A 22,285-nucleotide genomic window follows, 5' to 3' on the forward strand; every position below is an offset into this window, starting at 1 on the left:
TGCATATGACTGGCTCATCTAAGTGGAAAGCTCATTACATAAATGGCCCCCAAATCCCATTTCTTGCAGCGGCTTTGACTGACAAGTGTGAAGATGATTGATGGGTCTGCTGATAGCCTGTGCCAGTCAATAAGTGTGAGTTTACAGACGAGACATGCACATTAATAGCAGCTTATCAAGTTTCGTGAGTGCATATACATAGGCGCTTCTTAACATTCACACAAACACACCTGGCATATGTATCATCCGACAGTTGCACTCTCTCTGCACCTGGATGCTCTCGCAGTGCAGTCTGCAGGCGCTCACGCTGTACGTGTCGTATCCGGGGATCACTGGCTCTGTCGATGCACGGCAGTTTCCCCATGGCTGAGGCAGGTACGACAACTAACGGGGTGATTACACACAGAGAACATTAGAGGAGGAAATCTCTTCATAACATTACGGATTTTATGTTGTACAGGTCCTTTAATCCAAAGGTGAAGTAAAGCAGAATCCATCCAAAGCACTGAGCTCTTGAGGAAGCTATCACTGAGAAGACTCAACATAGGCACAACAAATTCACAAATACAAACGTGTCAGTGAAAAAAATGGGCTAAAATGGACAAGAATAATCTCAAAGCCACAGGTGGCATCTTTAAACACAAAGCTTGGTGGAACACCTTCATGGTACATTCATTTACAGTAGGTGTGTCATGTATCCTGTATCTGTGTTATGCCCCACTATTCATATTTCTATTTGTATTCAAATATAACTGTATAGTTGAATATGAGTCCTAACACTGAGCCCACTGTAAAGCTCATAATTGATCTCACAGGATTCAGCACTCCTCTCATCTGTGCATGGGGGTGTTTTTTTTTTGGTTTTGTTTGCATTATTTCCTAATGAATACAGCTGGTTTTATTTTCCAACATATAATCAATAATGCAGCCTAATGTAAAGCACCATGATCCTGACCAGGCAGTTATTGAGAATGAATGAATGAATGAACCTTGTAAATGCGTCACCAAGCACATCATGCTCATGCTTTTTCCTGCAAGCTTCATATCTGAAAGTAAAAACTAGATTTTTATTTTTGTTGCACACTTAGTCCCTAATTTATAGAACTCAAGACAAAAGTTTGGTAACTTTTACCATGTCCATTCATATATTACTGGAGTCAGGAGGAGAGGGCTGAACAGCAGTAAAGGTCCTATGCTAGTAATTTGGTGTTGGACTTGAGCAAAGCCTGTAACCATAAACTGCCCCTGGAGTGTTGAGCAATGGCTCCTGCGCTCTGGTCATAACTTTCTTGGTATTAAAAAAAATCCCTGGGATATTATAAAATATAGCAAAAATAAATAAATAAATAAATGCTTTACTAGCATTCTCATCAGAGGTATGACTGTGTGCCCTTGTTCCCTTGTTTTTCAGAAGAATATTTTATAACAGCCTGGACTGGAGCATACCCTCTGTTCCTGGCAGGACACGAAGGTTTGGAATCCTGGTGAGACTCCAAAGCCCAGCTCATGGATATAAGGAGGCTCATCCTGACTATGAATCTGAACACGGATTCCAGCCTCCAGAGTGGTCTCATCTGTGGAGACAACGACAGCAAGCCACTTTACCTCAGCATGTTTGGATGATAAAGTACTGACTGTTGTATATCTAACCATTCACCACATTTCCACTGAATTCTTAATGAATAGTACTCAGGTAAAGGCATTTCGCTCTCGTTTTCTTTTCTCCCCTGCTGATAATCTTGCATGCTGTAAATCATTATGGGCTTCTTAAGATTTAATGTGCACCCAAACCGTGAAACATTGAAAAACATTGGGGGAAAAAAAGTCACTTCTTCTTTTCTGTTTGAAATCACAACTTTATGTAAAGCACCTTGAGATTATAGTGCTTATAAATGGTGCTTCATACACTGTAGAAGTTGACATATATTTAACTATATGAATTACAATTTAAAAAGCATATGTGAACCTCAGAATGTATTGGACTGAAAATGCATTGGCCAAAGCAGTCTATTCTTTTAACCTAAGGAGGTTCAGGTCTTTCTTTGTGTACAGTGGGTTCCTTGGGTTATTTTAGCAGTCGGTTGTGACTAGTATACAGTTCTATACTGTGCTCTTGTCAGGAAGCAGCAAACACAGAGCACCTCAAGTAACTGCCTCTGGATTCAGGCACAAAGAAAAAGGTGTTGTTAAATATGTCTTAAACATCCATCCCATTCTGTCTGCCTGTCTTCCTGTCTGTCTGTCTGTCTGCCTGCCTGCCTGCCTGCCTATCTGTCTGTCTGTCTGTCTGCCTGCCTGCCTATCTGTCTGTCTGTCTGTCTGTCTGTCTGCCTATCTGTCTGTCTGTCTGTCTGTCTGCCTGCCTGCCTGCCTATCTGTCTGTCTGCCTGCCTGCCTATCTGTCTGTCTGTCTGCCTGCCTGCCTATCTGTCTGTCTGTCTGTCTGTCTGTCTGCCTATCTGTCTGTCTGTCTGTCTGTCTGCCTGCCTGCCTATCTATCTATCTATCTATCTATCTATCTATCTATCTATCTATCTATCTATCTATCTATCTATCTATCTGTCTGTCTGTCTGTCTGTCTGTCTGTCTGTCTGTCTGTCTATCTATCTATCTATCTATCTATCTATCTATCTATCTATCTATCTATCTATCTATCTGTCTGTCTGTCTGTCTGTCTGTCTGTCTATTAGTATTAATAGTTAGAGATTTTGGTTGTTTAAAATAAAAAAGACCCTTATTCCATGTATACACTTGAGTATATTTACATGTGGACATTTCAAATAAAACTGAAAAATATTCTTTAAGGTCTCATATTTCTACCTATTTGCAGAACTCAAGTCAAATGAAACGATCCAAAGGTTAAACATGGGTTAGACATGGCTAGAGATAAGATCAGTCTTGTTTATATCTTTTCTTATGATTTCTTTCAAGGAAAATCCAACAGCATTCAACTAAAATTGCCCTCCACTGTTTACTAACTGTTTACCGTTAGCTTCAAATTAACAAATTGCTTTAATTTATCAAGGGTAAGTGGCTTAGGGTAAGTAATTGGCTCTGGTGTTCATACACACTGTTATGGATTTGATTTAACATTTTGCATACAGTAAATATTTTGAAAGCCCAAACATGGAGGGTAAAAAGTATTTTGTTTGCTGTGTTTGAGTACGGTTGTATTATGAATTTCCAGTTTTTGTTCCATTGTCTTGAAAATAGAAGTATTTGTAGAAGTGCTTTTTATATGTTTTTATCCTTTATCTTGTATTTTATTGATTTGTACATTGATGTATGTTGACACTGTCGACCCCTATAACAAAAGAAATTCCATGAACCTCTTGCTCTTGGTGATTGAAGTGAGTCATTCAATTCCTAACAGTACTTTTGCACTGACTTACTGGTCTCTCTCCAGATGGGGAGGTATTCATCTTGTTGTATATCCAGCATCAGCTCTAAGCCATTTCCCATACCCCCCTGCCGGGTCCGTTTTGGTGAGGTCTTGTTTCCATTGAAAGTGTAGCATTTCCCATAGCGTGTGTATACCTGCCGTTGAGAAACACATATATCACATCAACATCAATATGTAGTTCTTAATGCTTCCATGTTTCATGATATGCATTTCAGAGACGGCATAAAATAATTCAAAATGTCCTTGAATGTTCCCTGGCAGTGCACTTTATGTTCAGTCAAAATCAAGCGCCACTCTTTTTTGGCACTGATGTCATCTGAGTAGGAGAGACAATGTTCGACTGTTCTGTTAATGTAATTTTTCGTTTAGAAGAGCCAGAAACACTTATGCAACATTCCTCTGTGTCTTTTAATGAATCACACAGCACATGGCCCTGGTCCTTTGTGATGAAGAATTTGTAAAGTCAAGTCACACTTAAAAGCAGAAGGAAAAGGAAGAAACACATAATGTGTAGTCTGTCTCTCTCTCTCTCTCTCTCTCTCTCTCTCTCTCTCTCTTTCTCTCTTTTCAAATATTTTTTCAAAGCAAGCAATTTGATTGTAAATATTGCGAATAGCCCATATTTAAGAACCATTATGACTTCACAGTTGCTATACATCCAGTACTACATTTCTCTTCCTCTTGGCCAGACAGGGACAATTACAGACAATTACACTCATTCTGCTGTCCTTCCCTTTTAAAGTAACTTCTGGTGGCTTTGTCAGCATGGTGTGATTGATTTGGTCTTTAAGGGGTCATTAGAAGAGCTTTCGTTTCAGCCAAAAGCCAAAGATCAGTGCTGGCTGATTGGCAATTAATGAGTATGTGGGCTTCGTGTAATATTTTTTTTAACTCCAAAGATAATTGCCAACATTTGTAGTGCATTAGACAAATCCAATATAGATTCTGAAACAACTGAGAGGAATATTTATCTAAAGCTCAAGAATTCTTGATTTTGTACCAGTCTATATAATAACTTGAATGCTATTTTGAATAAAGACATTTCTTCAAGTGAAGAATCTGTATCCATGGCACAGAAACTCATCCTGTCAAAAAAGAACTTTTGCTAGTTTCTCTTTTTCACTATGAATTGCGGCTGAATAGAAAACCCCAGAAGAAGGAGACAGACAAAATTTCCCTTCTGAATCTGATATGCCTTCCTCCACACGAGTCAGACTTGTACCTCGACAGATGTTATGATAAGCCAATGCGAAGCAGATGGGATTAAACCTGCACCTTCCTTACCCCGGAGGCCAAGAGAATCTCTATACAGTGTTAAGCATGCTGAACACATCCCCCTCCCCTACTTCCTCCTTCTCTCTGTCTACCTACAAGCATTTAATAGCATTTTACAGCATTTGCATCTTAGTATTTTCTGATCCAGATGACACATAATATCATGACTGCATCCGAACAATGATTATCAATGTCACTAAAAGGGTCAGCGGATCACAATGCGAGCATAATAGCATATTATTCCAGACAAAATAGAATCTCATGGAAATGCCTAAATGTATATAGAAATTTGTGCATGTGATATGCAAATGTATTTTTAAGTGTTTATAGGATACTAGAGGTGCTGCCAGTATTAGTGTCACCTGTCATAAAATGAGTAAAAACGATTGCATCAAATACAAAAATTTTCCACTCAGTTAATATTAGAAACCATTATCTTTTTGTAATATATTTGTTGACCTTTCGACACAAAATAGACACACAGATGTTGCTCATCTACTGGAAAAAAACCCCCCACATGAACAGTTAACAATAGCATTAGGGCTATAACAAAAAGTTATCTAAAAATCTACCATGAATTGATCCCATGAGCACACTGTCCCCACACACGGTGAAGAGGAGGGTGAAGGCCAGGAGACAAAACTATTCATCATGATGTCAGGATCATGAGGTTTGAAACCAAACTACTTTAAGCAGTTTTTGTTCATTTACTTGAAGGGTGTTAATAATTCTGAAGAGCACACTATATTGAACAAGAAGCGTCAAGAGAAAGAACAAGGCCATGTATACAGTATGTATGTGTCTGTAACTTTAATTAACTCTGACAGCACAAGGTTCTTATTTTTGGTGCCTTACTGAATTATTTTCCTCTCAGTTATAACAGTGAATGTGACACAGACAAAAACGTATGTACTGGAAGACCATACACATCTCCGCATGCTTCTAACCAGTGCTGAGTTGCAATACTTTTTTTAATATAGCCTTGTCAACTCCCTTGCCAATACCCGTTGTGGGAAAAGTCTGAAACCATCTTAAAGAAATAGCCCAGCATTTTCAACTTAAGTCTATCCACTGCATCTATGGTGCAGGTGCAATTACCATGGATAAGCATTTTTTTTTAAAGTTTCCCTGCATTGAAAAAAGCCTATTTACTCAAAATGTATTGACAATACCTTACCCTTTATACTCTGTGTGTCTTAGCATGAGACAATACTGAGAGAAAGTTTTAGCTGTCAAAGCTGGTCTCAGCTTGAACAATATTTAAAAAAGAAAGAAAGAAAGAAAGAAAGAAAGAAAGAAAGAAAGAAAGAAAGAAAGAAAGAAAGAAAGAAAGAAAGAAAGAAAGAAAAGCTCACAGTTTACCTTAAACTATTCTGACTACATTGTTATTTTGCAAAAATATAACCACAAATGAAAATATAATAAATGATAGATGACTGCCCTCTTGTATGCATGCTCAGATATTCCAATTAAAATACTGCCTCTATACAACAATGATTCACTAGAACCTTTTCTTCACCAAACTGGAACACATTATGAATGACAAAATCAAACAGTAAGATACATACAGCAAGGGGGGAAATAAATATTCGGACACTTTTGATTTTGTTGTTTAATATACTTCCAATATACCCACATCAAATGCACATACAAAAATGACTTAATATGACTTAATTAATACGAATAAAAAAATCTAGTATTCATAAGCAATTTCATATGGTTAAGATAAACTTGGCACTGTCACCAGAGTATGCATCAAAGGGCTTCATAAGGATTGTGGAAATGCGCTAGCTGCCATATATACATTCAGGATAGATGAAGATGAAGCTCTGCCGTTCAACAATCCATGAAGAAAAGTCAAGATCCCGGAGCTGGACAATGCCAAATCTCACATTCCATTTTAAACACAAAACGCTCTCAGAGAGGAAGCTGCTAGAGTGTTCCACCAACCAGTGAAAAGATTGAAGCCCATCTTGAGGCAACAATTTTGGCTCTTTGGCCTAGTATATGAATTGCTCCCAGTGATAAACATTTGTGGTATCAGCTCACCTGAGATACAAGATAGCCACTTGTCCTTATAATAAAACTGACCATCACAATATTGTCTGAGTGGACCAGAAAATGGCAATGTCTGAGAACTGGCAATAAATGCATCAGGGCCAGATGGACTGCCCTCAGTTCCAGGTGGTTGATATATCTTACACTTGCCCAAAAGGGCACTGGACAGCTGAGGAAAACATCTGTGGTGAGTATTTCTGTCCAGTGTGGAAAAGCCCCCAACTGGACTCCTGCTTGATATGCCCTGCACCGCCAGCATGCAAATGATTTTGCTCCCATAACTGAAACAAAGACATGATTCAGTATTTGGAATCCAGTTGCAGAATGAGATGGTGTGACTGACAGCTGGCAGCCTGGCTGAGCTGGCAAGCATAATAATATCTGCCCACACTGAGTCGATGGAGAGGCTAGAAAATCCAGTTTCAGGTTGGTGAACTGTGTTATCTGCACTGAGGTTAGCAAGTTCTTGTCTAAGTAAACTTGATTCAATTTCCAAGTATCCACTGCACTTGAATAGCCAAGTTCTGATGTTGACCCCCATGTGACAGATACATTTATATATTTTGGATATGCATCTCTCTCTCTCTCTCTCTCTCTCTCTCTCTCTCTCTCTCTCTCCCTCTCTCTCTCTGTGTATATTAGTTTTGGTCCATCACTAAGAGCTCTTTTAAACCTACTGCAGTCATTTTTTGAGTCATTCCTCTTACTCACTTCATCACTGCCCAAATATTAATGCTGACCTTGTAGCATTTTTAAATACTATAGGCCAGGCATCTGATCTTACTTAGATGAAAATCACTTTCTCCTCCAACTCATGCATTATGGATTCATTTTATAAACTTACAGAAAAGTAGATTTATTTATTTATTTATTTGTTTATTTTATTATTATTATTATTATTATTATTATTATTATTATTATTATTATTATTATTATTATATACATTACTCACTAATGACTGACCAAATTACATATCTGAAAAATTACATATTACATGTCTGTTTGTATTCATCTTAGCTTGAAGGTGTGCATGTTACATATATTTTGCCTCATATACTTAATTTCTTGTGCTGCCGAAACTGAATTAACAAAGCTGAAGAAAGAAATGGGCTTAATCTGCAAACCTGAGTTTAGTCATTAGTGTCCTTTGCCGTTTAAAACCATTAACCCTGTAAAATCAATCCACTTCAGTCTTCTGCCACTGCACCACTGGACAAAATATTTTACATGACCCTCCTCTAGATGTGAGGGATCCGATTGTACTACTATTAGCCCAAGCTCACTTAACTAGCAAAGCCCACCAGAATGTTGAACAGTTTAAGGGAGAAAAGGCAGCAGTATTGTCCTGCTCAATCGACAGGAAACCGCTCAGCTCACCAAGGAGCATTCAACATCAACAAAGCACAGCACACTTTACAAAAACAGACAGAGAACCAACTCAGTGAATGTAAACGGTAAATAATATCCACACACTGGAGAAAGCATTCAACACCCCGGAGCTTATTAGAAGCAAACATTGGTGCCAAGCAGTAGAACGTGTAGTAGATAAAAACTGGCTGAAGGTTACAGATGCTCTGTAGCTTCTTACAAATAATGCTTGTAATATCAAAAATCCTGTGTTCATGAGGTGTGTCATGACAGCAGGATTTATTGTGAATACTGCCCCACAGGTCACATAAGCTTGTTAAGCTTGTTCAAAGATCTCAACATGCATGCACACACACACACATATAGCTATTTAAATGGATTGAAGAGTATGTGGACTCTCTTATTCTGTGTTCCCAGTAGCAAGCAACAACTATTCTGTAGGTACACTCATGACAAAGACTCACAATTTCAGCGACAACAGCAAGTGACAACATGATAAGTAACAACTGAATAGAGATTTGCACAATTCTATGCAAATTGGGTATGATGTGGTAAAGTGACAAATCCAAATGATCAAGGCACAAATGATTTCGAAGACCAAACCTCTAGAGCGATGTTAGTCTACAGTTTCATTAATTCGCAACTAGCAAATTTGACTGGTTCCCATTTACAGTTTGATGTAGAAAAATAGATGAAAAGCTTAAAGTCTGAATCTTTAATATTTTACCTCTCATTGACTGTGTTTATAGAAATTATAAAGATGATTAAAATTGAGAAAAAAAAAGAAACAATTGCTGTGCTGCTGGTGAGTGTATGTAGCTATTGCGATTAGCTTGCTTTGCAAATCTGTCAAGGAAGCTAGTACGGAGCTTAGCACATTGCATGTATAAGGAATTTTCACACTGATTAGTTAACTACATAATTTAATATGATTGTAATTAGCTTTACATTTCTATTATAAGTGTGTTTAGGGCAAACCCTTTTCCCTCCTCAGCACTGGAACTGTTTTTGTGGTACACTACACGGCGGATAGAAATTAGATTTTAAAATATTGGAGTATTCCTTTAAGAGGGAACTTATTGCTTTATTATGTCAGCGAAATATGTGAGTATTTAGAAGAATGATCATGTTAAAATAAACATAATCATCTTAAGATTTAATGAATATTTACTTTTTATATAGTGATATTTAGTTATGTATTGAATTTAATTTCCAATCTGGGTTTAGTGTGGCCAATATAATTCTATAGCTGGTTAGCAACCAGGATTATTACCAAGCTTGCCCAAAGGCAACATGTGCAGTTAGCATATTAATCAGTTACTTGACAAAAAATGACTCCATAGGAAGCTCAGAAGAAACAGGCCTTATAAACTGCCCAGGAAATCTCCTTCTGAACAATAAGTTCCAGATGAATAATTCCTAGTTTTACTGCTTTTGCTAAAATGAGCCATCTTGTGTGACGCAAATAGTAAGTATGTAGAATTAGACACAAATGTTTGTTAAACGAATAAGCGGCCCAAGCTCTAATATTTGTCCTGTTTACAATGTTCTCATAGTTTTGCATTGAGGAAGAAGAAGAAGAAGAGGAAGAAAATGTTTTAATGAGAGTAGGAGGATACTGAGAGCTTTGGGCAAGCAGCTGTGATAGGTAATCCAGAGTGGCAGGATGATACCCAGGATGATTATGTGTGTGTTCATATGTGTCAGGGACGCACAGGAGACATTAGCGCTACCAGCCCTGCCTCAAGCGCTTTGTTTATGAATGAGTTTTTCTGTTTTTAATTAATGTTGCACATTAATTAACATAATAGCTCACTGCCCGCTTTCAATCTATTTTTCAATCACATCTATGCCTTGCAGGTCAGTCTCATCTAATCTGTATATTAGAAAAGTTTCGAATGGATCTACATGTCTTTTAAGTAGCATTCAAGGATTATAGAAGCAGTATGTCAGTACTAGAATGTCAGTATAGAAGCAGTATTGTTAGGACATGACAGTCAGCAAACTCAGTTTCCCAGAATACACCATCCTAAACTCCTATCATTAATCATCACCAGCACTATATACTGGACCATCACACACACTGCAACTGCTCAGTTTGTGCTTATATCTGAAACTTTACCAAACTTTTGCATTACTCTTTCCTCTGTTCTGATTTTTTATTTTCTGCTAGCACATGTTTTGCCTAAAGCCTTGGATATACTGTTTAACTTGACCTAGTTTGTGTCTTTGACCCTGCACTTGACTTGCATTTTGGATTTCTTTCTCGGGTAATTTATTAAAAATCAGCCAACTGCATTGGTAATCATTCTCAGCCTCCTACTTTATTTCACACAGTGCATGTTTTAGCTAAGTAATTTGCAACTAAACCAACGATCATATTTAAGTGTTTTACTTTTTTAAATAGCATATAGTACTACAGTTATCTATTTTAGTTCATTTCTTTCTCTTTCACCTTCAGTAACCACTGTGTTCTGGTCATCTACTGGTCACAGTGTGATCTGGTGGGAATGAACCCTGGGTGTCATGCATGTCCATCATAGAGCAGTACACTTACAAATTTGTGCATACATTCATACCTAAAGGCAATTTTATGTAGTCCACCAACAATATGTTTTGAGTAAACTGAAGAACCTAGATGGAACTGATGCAAAAATGTGAAGAAAATACACAGACAATAAAGCTCAGGATCAAACCTGAGGCATGTCTATCATTCACTTGGTGTGATTGTGTATGCATCATGCTTTGGATCCACTATGATCCTGACCAGGATAAAGCATTTACTCGATGAATGAGTAAATGAATGCCTGATGATTGATGAGTCAAAATTGCACACGACTCAAGATGTATTTGGACATCAGGTTAATCTACTAGACATTAAGTTGATCGTAGCTCTTTAAATTTCTCTGACAAATAAAAACAAAAGGTCAGGCAAACTGATGATGTCTGAAGCTGCCTGAAATCGCATAAACATTAATAACAGAATGGCATTTCTTCTCCAAAATGGAAAATAACATTGACCTATCAGTTAAGAGTGAGTAATGATATTTCAATGGTGGTCACTGCTACCTCATGCCACCCCTTAACTCTGCCTTTGCCCCAGCTGAAGCAACCTTTTTATATTTAAAATAATAGTTTGGGGTTTCGATTCCTATTTCAGCTGAGTGTGAGTGGAGTACACATGTTCTCCCTGTGCTTTGGGGGGGTTCCTTGGTGTACACTGGTTTCCTCCCTCTCGCCATGTGTTGTTCTCTAAATTGTTCATAGTGTGTTAATGTGTGTGTTTGTGACCCTGCGAAGATTTGGTATCCTGTCCATGGTGCACTGTGCCCCAAGTATACAGCATACAATTCCTGTAAAACATATGAATACATTTACTTACTCTATTTTTATACCTACAGTATATAATGGAAATAGAATGGAAGTTGCCAATTTATCACATTATGTCTACACTCACTGGACATTAGTGACATTAGTTACTACAGTATATAGGGACACTTTGTCCTGTAAGATCTGTCTGACTCCACATGCAGAGCGGTTCAGGACTGTGAAGCAGCCTGTGCAGCATCTCTGGCATGTTTTCCTGCTGTGTAAATGGATTATTTGCTCAGTAAGGATGTCTCATTTGCAGGCAAAAAATGGGATATCCCCTACCTAAAAATGTCTCACAGTTACTATTCAGTCTCACACAAACAGCAATTTCCCAACATGGTATACATACGAAAGAGAGATGAACACACACACACACACACACACAAATAGCCTTATTCTGTTCTCCTTCTGCTCAAAAGGGTAAAGGAAATGTATTATGTAGTGGTACATGTTTACTCAAGCTGTTCTATTCTGTTCAGAAATTGCATAGCAGTCTGTGGTAGAAAGACATCTCTCTCTCTCTCTTTCTTTCTTTCTTTCTTTCTTTCTTTCTCTCTCTCTCTCTCTCTCTCTCTCTCTCTCTCTCTGTTTCTCTTTTATGTCTAAATATAACAGTAAACTGAATTCAAATCTATTGTGGAGACTGCCGGTGGCACAAGAACTGGTCCCTATCAAAACATACACAAGGCAAGAACACATAAATGAAATGTTTCATCTCATTTTTTTTTTTCAATTGTTATTTCTGCAGAGTATATTTTGTGCAAAAAAAACAAACAAAAAAGAAGGCTAAACTGAGAGGCTAAATTGGACTCGCTGTCCCTTATGCATTCACACGTACGCTTAAACAGTGAAAGTAATTCAACCCAAGCCCAATTCGATCCACTTTGCGCAGTGTATGGTGAGTTTGTGTTTAGATTCCCATGAGCTCAGAGTCACCTGTTTCATTTTCTGTTCAGGCGCGTGCAAAGCTAACAAAGGCATGATATCTGCTCGCTCTCTTGCATGCTATTCTCCCTAAACCCACGCTGAGGACAATCAATGCGCCACATCATACTTAATAATCAGCTTGATTGATCTCCAGCCGAGTTCCTGACCTCCACATCCTGACTCACCCAGACCATGCTGCTTTCATCAGAATCTCCCACTGTTCTGTGTCTTCCTCTCGCTTCTGTAGCACATTCGCGTACTCCTTCCATGATGATTCATTTACAGGCTGTATGTGACATTACACTACACTCATTCACACACTAACCATATGGTGTCTACCATATTTGTACATAAAAAATAAAATAAAAAATCCTGCTGAAGCTTTACAAATCCATGCATATTTCTATTCCTTCTAAACATTCATTGCAAAAATTCATTCAGCACATCATACAATGTTCGCAGGAGCGTAGGAATGCCTCTACACCTACAGGTCCAGGTCTAAGGTTTGTCCATGTCACCTGTCCTCCAGAAAACTATCCACTTTCAGTAAGCTTGTGTCTACTGTAGCCTCAAATGCCTGATGCAGCTGATTTTTGCTATTGTGCCCCATACAACTCAAGGTGTGATAAGTTGTGTGTTCTGAGATGCTTGTCTGCTCACCACGGTTGTAAAGACTGATTATTTCAGTTGCCAAAGCTTTCTGTCAGCTCAAGTCTCCTTTGAGCTCTCTCATCAACAAGGCATATCCTACAGCAGTAATGATTTTTGTGTTTCACACCACTCTGCCTGAACTCTTTTCAATGTTGTTTGTAAAAATCCTAGATCCTACGTTTCTAAAATATTTAAACCAGCCCATCTGGCACCAACAACCAATCACATTTTCCCCATAATGATGTTTTATGTGAACATGTTTGATTTAATGTGAACATCTGTTTGATTTTATACAGGATTTAGCTGATTGGATCCTTGAATTCAGGGGCATGGTAACTGAGTGGTTAAAACATTTTCCTTGCAGCTTCAGGATTGTGGGCTCGCTTCCTGTTTTTGCCCTGTGTTTGTGGATTTTGCGTGTTCTCCATGTGCTTCATGAGGTTCCTCCAATTACTCTGGTTTCACCCTTGTGCAAAGACATGTGCTGTGGGCTGATTGGCTTCTCAAAGTATGTTGTGATTGTGCCCAGGTTGGCACCCGGCCCAGGACACCCCCTGGCACCTTCATGGCCTTTAGTCCCTTAGGCTTCAGGTTCCCCTTGACCCTGTGTAAGATAAATGGTACAGAACATGGACGGATGGATAACTGAATAACTGAGCAGTTGTGCAGATGATCTTAATAATCTGGTTGGTGAATGTAAAGTGATGTGACACTGTTAGTGTAACTAGAGCCATTTTGTTTTGCAATTAAATGCAAAAATGAAAAATCCTCACATTTATGGCAATAAATATAATTTCCACAGATTTTTTTTTTTTCTTTTATGGTATCAAAGTTAGAGAAACTTTTACTCATAAGTACAAAGCCATTTTAGTTACAAGCATATTGTGATGCTGAGGAGCTCTTGTGTGGAAATTCATATTCAGCAGAGCCTCAGCCCTGCCTTTCCAGTCTCGAAGATGGCAATAATTCAGCTATCAATCTGTCCATATTTGTCACCTAATTTAGAATGAATGGCCTATTACAAGTTTATGATTTAGGCTGCTTTATGCTGACACACACGCACACACATGCAAAGACACATTTCAAGTGCTTTTATGTCTCTAAGGCCAATCATCAATTCCCAGAATGCAGGAACGCACAATATCAAGGAAATATGCCTCCTGTCGAGTGTGTGCACATGTATATATATATATATATATATATATATATATATATATATATATATATATATATATATATATATATATATATATGTGTGTGTGTGTGTATATATATATATATATATATATATATATGTATATACATGTGCGCACACAAGGCATATTTCCTTGATATTGTGCATATATATATATATATATATATATATATATATATATATATATATATATATGTGTGTGTGTGTGTGTGTGTGTGTTTTCCTGTCCTTGAGCAGTTGTTCGGAATGTGTAGTTGCAGGTAGCCTTGGGCTGAATCAGAGCAGCAGATGCTACAGTAGAGCTGTAGGGCTCCTCATCTGCTCTCTCTCTTTTTCTCTCTCTTTGTTTTTCTAGAAAATGACTGTAAGTCCTGTTACAAACTCCAATTAGCATTTGAAAGAAGCAAGACTATGATTCTAATGTCCTCTTTAGCCCCATTTGTTTGTTTATGTGTCTGAAAAACCCTACACATTCTCCAAGGCAGCAAAACTACTTCAAAAGACAAATTAGGGAAAACTTCTATACCCTAAAGCATGTGTGAATGATCTAACCGTAATTTGCTGGAGTTTTGTGGAACAGCTCTACTGGTGGTCATAGTGGAGTGGTCAATACTCAGAATACCCAGCTGTGAAGAAGCAAGGTTAGGGCTGATTTCTTTCTAGCCCAGGCTGTAGATTTCGTTAACAGCGACAGTTGTTTTGATTTCCTTTAACAGCTCATCACTGACACATCTGTAACACATCAGTGAGCAGATTCAGCCACAAGTCTAATGAACTTAAACAAAGTGCTGTATTTAAACTATAATGATGCCTTAGGAGGAAATATTAAACAAACTAAGCAAATTGGTGGTGAAAGACAATACTAACATCTGAATCTGTTTAATGCTTTAAATATTCAGATTCAGATCTTTCTTTCTTTCTTTCTTTCTTTCTTTCTTTCTTTCTTTCTTTCTTTCTTTCTTTCTTTCTTTCTTTCTTTCTTTCTTTCTGTCTTTCTGAGCAGACTGGTGGTGAAAGACAATAATACCAACATCTGTATCTCAATCTGTTTAATTATTCAGATCTGTATGTGGATTCTTTGTTTCTTTCTTTCTTTCTTTCTTTCTTTCTTTCTTTCTTTCTTTCTTTCTTTCTTTCTTTCTTTCTTTCTTTCTTTCTTTCTTTCTTTCTTCACATTCACACAGGTTATCAGTTTTGTTTGTACCTGCTTACAGAATTTGTACCAAATGCACAAACCTCTCGCCTAATTTTTAAAAGCCCCATGACCTCGACCAGGCAATTACTGATGCAGTAATGTTACATGATGCAGTAATGTTATAAAAGCATCACTGTAAATGCATTGCTCACATTAATGAACGTGGTCTTTCTTTGACCCGCAGCATCATATCTGACCTCTTGCTCGCATGAAAAGTAAAAAACCTCTCGTCGGATGCACACCTCTAGTCTCATCTGGGTGTCAAGTGAAGCTTGAAAGCTTTCTGAACTAATTTCCTACTACCTATGAATCTGTTCATTTTACCTGTTCATACGGAGCATGTGTTTGTATCCTGTTACAGTGTTTTTTAAATGACACAAAAGGACAGATGAACCATAAGTTTAGGATTTTTGAGGTATGAATGAAATGTTTAGAACTCAGAGGACATGTGGCATGAAAAAAATTATTGCAAATGTAGCTGTATGTCTGTGTTTAAGTGTGTAAAGGATTTCCTGCATAATTTTTTACATTTTTTTTCTTTTTTTTCATGACAAAAGACATTGTAGACAAACAAAACAACAAATACAAGAACAAATGACGAGAAGACAGGACTTAAGTGACCCATGTGCAATGTCTGTGTTTGTTTCCAAAAGTGCATTGGGGCAATGGGTGGAGGGGTTGTTTTTGGAAAAGAGAAAGATGGGAGCAAAGAGGGAGGACACAGAAGAAAGAGAAGAAAAAAATAAAAAAATAAAAATAATAATACAATGAAGGGAGGAGAGAAAGAGGGTGAAAAGAAAACAAGAAGAAAGAGAAAAAAAAGTAAGTAAATAAATAAATAAATAAATGAATAAATAAATAAATAAATAAATAAATAAATAAATAAATATTTTTTAATTGATTTATTCCTGCATAATTCCTATTATATCATTGATGCATAATTATGCATTGCTCAGAAATAACCGTTAAATACCACTTAATAATATTTGTTAGCTTTGGTTGACTATATGTTATTATATATCTGTTATTATATTCTATTTTTTCTGTGTTCATTGTTGCACTTTGGGATGAGTAATTAAGGAAATTTTACTACATTTTATCACAAGTATTTAATATGTAAGTGACAAAGAACCTTGAACCTAGATTCAGTGTTGGAACAATTAATAGATTTGATTTTAGCCTTTTACATCAACACCAGCTTTCCCTGACTGTTAATAATCAGGATATTCCCAGATATACAATCATCAAAAGCCATAATCTTTAAGTCTTTCTCTGTCCATTTTCCTTATCCTGCCTGCCCGCAGCCTCACTGTGTCTCAGAGTATTATTGTATTTTCACTTTTTGTGTTTCTTTTCGAAACATGTTTGTGAGTGTGTGTGTGTGTGTGTATTCTTTGACCCCCAGCACCTTTTAACACAACAATATCCATTCACTCCAGCACATTTTGACACGTTTTTCTGCACTGAATCACACCCGAGAGTGAGATATATCTATGCTGCAGGGAATAAATCTGTGGCATTTTGACACTGACCGCAACACTTTGCAGCATTACAATACAATGTCACGCACTGCCAAGATCAGCCAATCATTTATGACGTCTCAGATATAAGAGGTCAGAGGTTATGAGAGATGTCAACAAGTCTGTCAGAGCTTGGGGGCAAAACACGTGGGTGTTTATATGTGGGTGTTTGTGGCAGAGAGAGAGAGAGAGAGAGAGAGAGAGAGAGAGAGAGAGAGAAAGATTGAAAATCTTCCAAACAAGCAAGCTATGTCAGGCTGTGTGACATGCCGATATCTCATATGTTTGGCATAGTGTGTGTGTAGATGGTGAACAATTTTTGTGTGATTAAGACAGTGACAGCTCGGTGTTTCAACTGAGTGTTGTTTCTCTTTCAAAGAATAACATCACATACTGAATAACAGATTATTGCCTAGTTGTCAGAGGAGGAAATAGTTGAAAGTGAGTAAGATACAGGCGGAAAACAGGACATACAGCCTAACAAGATAAAGAAACTCTTTGTGTTAAGAAGTAATTGGTAGAAGTGCAGTCAGTCAGTCTTAGATTAGAGGAATAACAGGTCTGACAGACGGAAATCAATCAAATACACATCAGTCTGTAAAAGACTTGTGCTGTTGAACTTAATTTTATAGCCACAGAGTATAAAATGCCACAGAGTTTCCTGAAGTGAGTTTGAGTTCGTATATAGAAATGCAATTTTTTTCCCTTACTTTATAACAGTAAATGTAAAATCATGCACTAATGTCTTATTTAATATGAACTAATGATGACTTAAGGCATGAGCTGATCACCAACTACTGATGAGTTAAGGCATGAGCTAATGAAGAGTTAACCTTAATTATGACATGAGTCTTATGCATGAATAACGACCAACTTAAGTACATGTTAATACATGTGTGTTAGTTAGTGTATTAATGAACACATAGGAGTTAAACTAAGTTATACATGCTCTATAAGAAAGAATATGAATTACTGTATATACATGGGACTGGTTTATCCATCCATCCATTTTCTGTACTCTTTATCTTGGAGTCTGGAGTCTATCCAAGGGGACAAACGATGCAAGGTGGGAGACAGCCTGGACAGCGTGCCAATCCATCACAGGGCACAATTAACACACACACACACACACACACAATTAAGAGGATGAGGACTCCAGAATACCCAGAGGTAACTCCCAAATGATAGGGAAAACATATACATGAAGGGCAGAGAAGGAAACCGAACCCTTAACCCTAGAGGTAAGAGGCAAACGTGCTATCCACTAATCAATCAATAGTTCAAACTATTTCTGTTTGTAAAGGCACATAATATTTTCCAACACATATTAATTAGTACTATTTCTCAAAATGTTAACAAGCTGCATTTGTATTTGGTTTCATCCCTTAAAGCACACATGAAACATACTGAAGCTCAGCCATTACATCACTTTCTATATGACGTTTTTTTGTATTGACAAAGCCATTAGCGCACAGAGCATCACGTTCGCCTCCATTTTCTAACACAATGCCATTATTGATTGATGAGTATTTAGACAAGTGTTTGAATGAGCGTCACCAAACAATCAATCAGATGTCAAACTGGAAAACGTGCTGTTACAGTGAAGCAGAGTGTGTACGCATGTTCAGGGTATTTACCCAGCGTTGCTCCAGATAACACACAACTCATTAGCCACAGCATTCACCAAGGGCCGTTCAGTGAAGTGAGTGCTATTTTCATTTCCTCAGTCTTTAACTACATAATGAAGAGTCGTCTACACACAAGAATGCACACACGCACACACACACACACACACACAGTTTGCTACATTTGCAGTAACTAAAGGAGATTTGATTGAAAGTAGCTGGGTTGAAACTAGATGAAAGTGCTGATCGAAAGTAGCTGGGTTGATATGCTTTGAAGTAGGGCACCATTAGAGTGCTGTGAGATTTGCGTTATGATCCATGCTGAGCAAGGCCAAGGAGTTCTTCAGCTCCTGAGCTCTCCGTCAGCCTTCATGTGCCCAGCTATTTACATGTTGCTGAGTAAGGTGCAGTGCTGCATTTGTGCCAGGACGACTTCAAAAGGCTCACAGATTTACCGCCGGTCCAGAAATATAATCTCTAAATCCCGTTACTGTGGCCAGCTTTGGCTTTGAAGCTGCAGGCAATGCAATACAGCAACCATCACTGGCATCGTTATTAAGCCTCTTTAAACCAATGTGCAAATCTGTTTGATACTACCACGGGAACATAATAACAAATCAGCATCATTTGAGTGGAAAAGTCTTAAATGGACATGTCCAAAAGTAAAGGCTTTGTCTATCGGTAAACCCTTAAAAAACACGAACAAACAAAAACAACAACAACAACAACAACAACAAAAAAAACTGTCCATTTATTGTGCTGCCATGAACTGGCATCTCATCCAAGGTGTAGGCTAGGATACGCTCTGGATCCTAACCAGGACAAAGCTGTTGCTAAAAACAGATGAATATTCATGTGAAATTGGGAGTTTACCAAATTTATACAGAAAAACATCCTAGTATAAATATCCGTTTATGCCTCATTAAATGAATTATCATTTTATCCTCTTTATCCTGAGGTGAAGTATGAGAGCCTTGTTTACTCAGTTTTATGGCTCGTCAATTACATTTACATTTATTCATTTAGCAGACACTTTTATCCAAAGCGACATACAAATGAGGAAATACTGTCCAAGTAAAGGACAATACAATACAAGTAGTGACACCATGCAAGACTTTTGATTTTATTTTTAATTTTTTTTGTGGATGGACCTCGTCTTCTTCGCAAGCTTCCTTCTTCATTTCCCAACAAATCAGATTTCTTCTGAATCATACTTCTGCAAACTAGCCCACTGCTTGAAGATCTGTGTGAATAGCTAGTGCGGGGAGGCTTGTGGGTGTTTGGCGAGGTATGTAGATCCACATCTCCCTTAGAGACTCTTCTCTTTCCATAATATGTGCCTTTCTCCTACTTCTGTATTGCTGTACTCCTATTTATCTCAATTAGAGATATTCTTTCAGTGGAGAGCTGATTATGCTTTAAGATTCATAACGTAACTTGCACTAAAGTTTGGAATTTAATTTGTTGGACATCATCCGAGCTGCATTATGTGGTTTCTGATCCCGTTCATACCGCCTCTGGTTTTGTTCTCTCAGGCTGGTGGTGATGATGATGTTGGCACAATATTCCATCTCGGTCGTTCTTTTCAGCCAAGGCAATGAAAAGTTATTTGAACGAAATATTCACTGATCGGTGCTGCGCTTGAAATGGAGTTTGATTAAAGTAATAGTCAGTATCATTTACATGGCTAATATTAACTGAAAGCTACTAGTACGCATTAGCTAAATCATCTGGTATCATTTAGCAAGACTAGCTTGCATTATTTCTATATATGGATATATCTGGCATTCCGCTTCATGTCAGACGTGATGGATTAATGAGAAGGATTAATGAGTCAGGCTTCATTTTCTGGCAGGACTTGACAGACATTTCACACTTAGCTAACAAACGAGAATGTAACTGGACAGTGAAAGGGAATGTTTATCCTGAAGTGCTAAACTCTGGAGGATTTGTTCAATTTTCTATTTAAGATGAACATGTTTTGATTGTGTCACTCAATCTACACTCTGTTTTGAATAATGATCTCATTTGTTAAGGCATTCTAGACTTCAAAGTGCTGTAAAGGGAATTGTGTTTGACATAATAGCTGGAACAGTTGTAATTGTAGTTGAATCACTTTCCTTTTCTTCTTAACTCTCCTGCTGCTATGAGGTACATCTTGCGCAGTGCAGATTCCTTCAGTCATTCTGCCATGTTCAAGCTTGCTGTTGTATTGTTGGATTTCAGGAAACTAATCCATTAATAAAACACTAAGATAATGCACTGATTAGAGTAAATAGACTTTATGTAATCATGAGCTATAGAATTTGCAGAGTGCAGCCTTCCATATACTGTCTTGTTCATTCAGTTTGATTGGCTGGGTAGGTACCAGAATGATCATAGTGATTGGATTACTGTGGGTAAAAGCCCAAAGTGAGGTTTTGTATTTCGCTGAGGTGTACTAATTTGGCCTGGGGGTCTGACCCATTTTTTGGCACACTAAGAGACTTTAGTACTAGTCTAAAATTGAAACACGCTCATTGGCACATGTTCCATGCTGCATATGATAACATTCCCACACTCTGTGCGCGAGTAAAGAATAGGAGGATACAGCTGCGTTGCCAGTCCCAAGTCTCATAGTGAGCCAAAAATGGGTCAGAACCCCAGGCCAGATGAGTGCAACTCAGTGAAGCACAAAACCGCCCTCATAAGCCTAATCCAATCATTACAATCTTTCCAGCACCTGACGAATCAATCAGAATGTTTTTCTGGGTCATAAACACTAACAGATCACATGACTCCATGGCATCCGGTACATTCTTGCTTGCATTTTGACATGCCTGCTACCAGTTTCTGGCAGAAGAGCTTGAAAAAGAAAAAGAAAATGCAGACCTCAAATTGTGAGCGTTTTATCTAAAAGAGGACACCCGCGTTCTTCCAAAGAGTTTTGTGTATACACAAAAGAACAGCGATGTTTTTGTGACCAAAAAGAAAATTTCAGGGCAGATGAAAGTTTTACATAATGTACATTTTTCACACCAGTTTGAGACAGACAAAAGAAAAACGTCTAACAGTAGGCATTAGGCAGAGACTCCAGTGATGCATTCCTAATTTGTGTATAGATGAGAGCTGAGGATTTTTAAATGTGGCATTTACACATGTGGCATTTACACATTTCGATCCAAAAGCAAACAAAAACTGTGTTTAGCATTCAGAAAATGATAAACAGGTGCATAACAGACACAAAACACACATGGGGAGAGAGAGAGAGAGAGAGAGAGAGAGAATGACAAAGTTTGGGAAGCACAAATCTGGACTTTTCGAACTGATATAAAGTAGCAATCTTTGTCTGTTTTAATGTCTCTTCATGACAAGAGAGTGAGACAGATAGATTGTGACTAAGAACAAGTGAGAGGCAGGAAGCCTTCAGCCTTCCAACTGAACACACTTTCCAGTGTACTGAATGCTAGAGCATTTTCTCAGCTGATTCATCACCAGCACACTTTGCCATCCTCAGCGTAGGCTGTGTCTAACACCACCTGTGGCTGAGGTGTTTGTGTGGCTCACAAAGCATCAGATTCGTCATTAGCCCTGAGAATTTTCTCCTGATGTGCTTGGCTTTGTGTAAGAGATCTGCATTCCACTTGTAAGAGTAAGAGTCACACTGCAGCACACACATACACACACACACACACATGCACACACACACACTGAGCA

At 37.9% G+C, this 22,285-nt stretch overlaps 1 protein-coding gene across 1 annotated transcript in view; it reads right to left on the bottom strand.

Annotated features, from left to right (window-relative positions):
* The window catches only part of asic4b (acid-sensing (proton-gated) ion channel family member 4b), a 36,610-nt gene that overhangs the window by 6,389 nt on the left and 7,936 nt on the right, over positions 1 to 22,285 (bottom strand). The window contains exons 2-4 of the mRNA XM_058403477.1: positions 3,393 to 3,537; positions 1,447 to 1,574; positions 231 to 384 (exon numbers count right to left, since the gene is read on the bottom strand). Of these exons, the coding sequence (XP_058259460.1) occupies positions 231 to 384; positions 1,447 to 1,574; positions 3,393 to 3,537 (427 nt within the window). The remainder of the gene's footprint in view (positions 1 to 230; positions 385 to 1,446; positions 1,575 to 3,392; positions 3,538 to 22,285) is intronic.

The sequence above is a fragment of the Hemibagrus wyckioides genome, linkage group LG11, assembly GCF_019097595.1.
Source record: "Hemibagrus wyckioides isolate EC202008001 linkage group LG11, SWU_Hwy_1.0, whole genome shotgun sequence".
NCBI lineage: Eukaryota > Metazoa > Chordata > Actinopteri > Siluriformes > Bagridae > Hemibagrus > Hemibagrus wyckioides.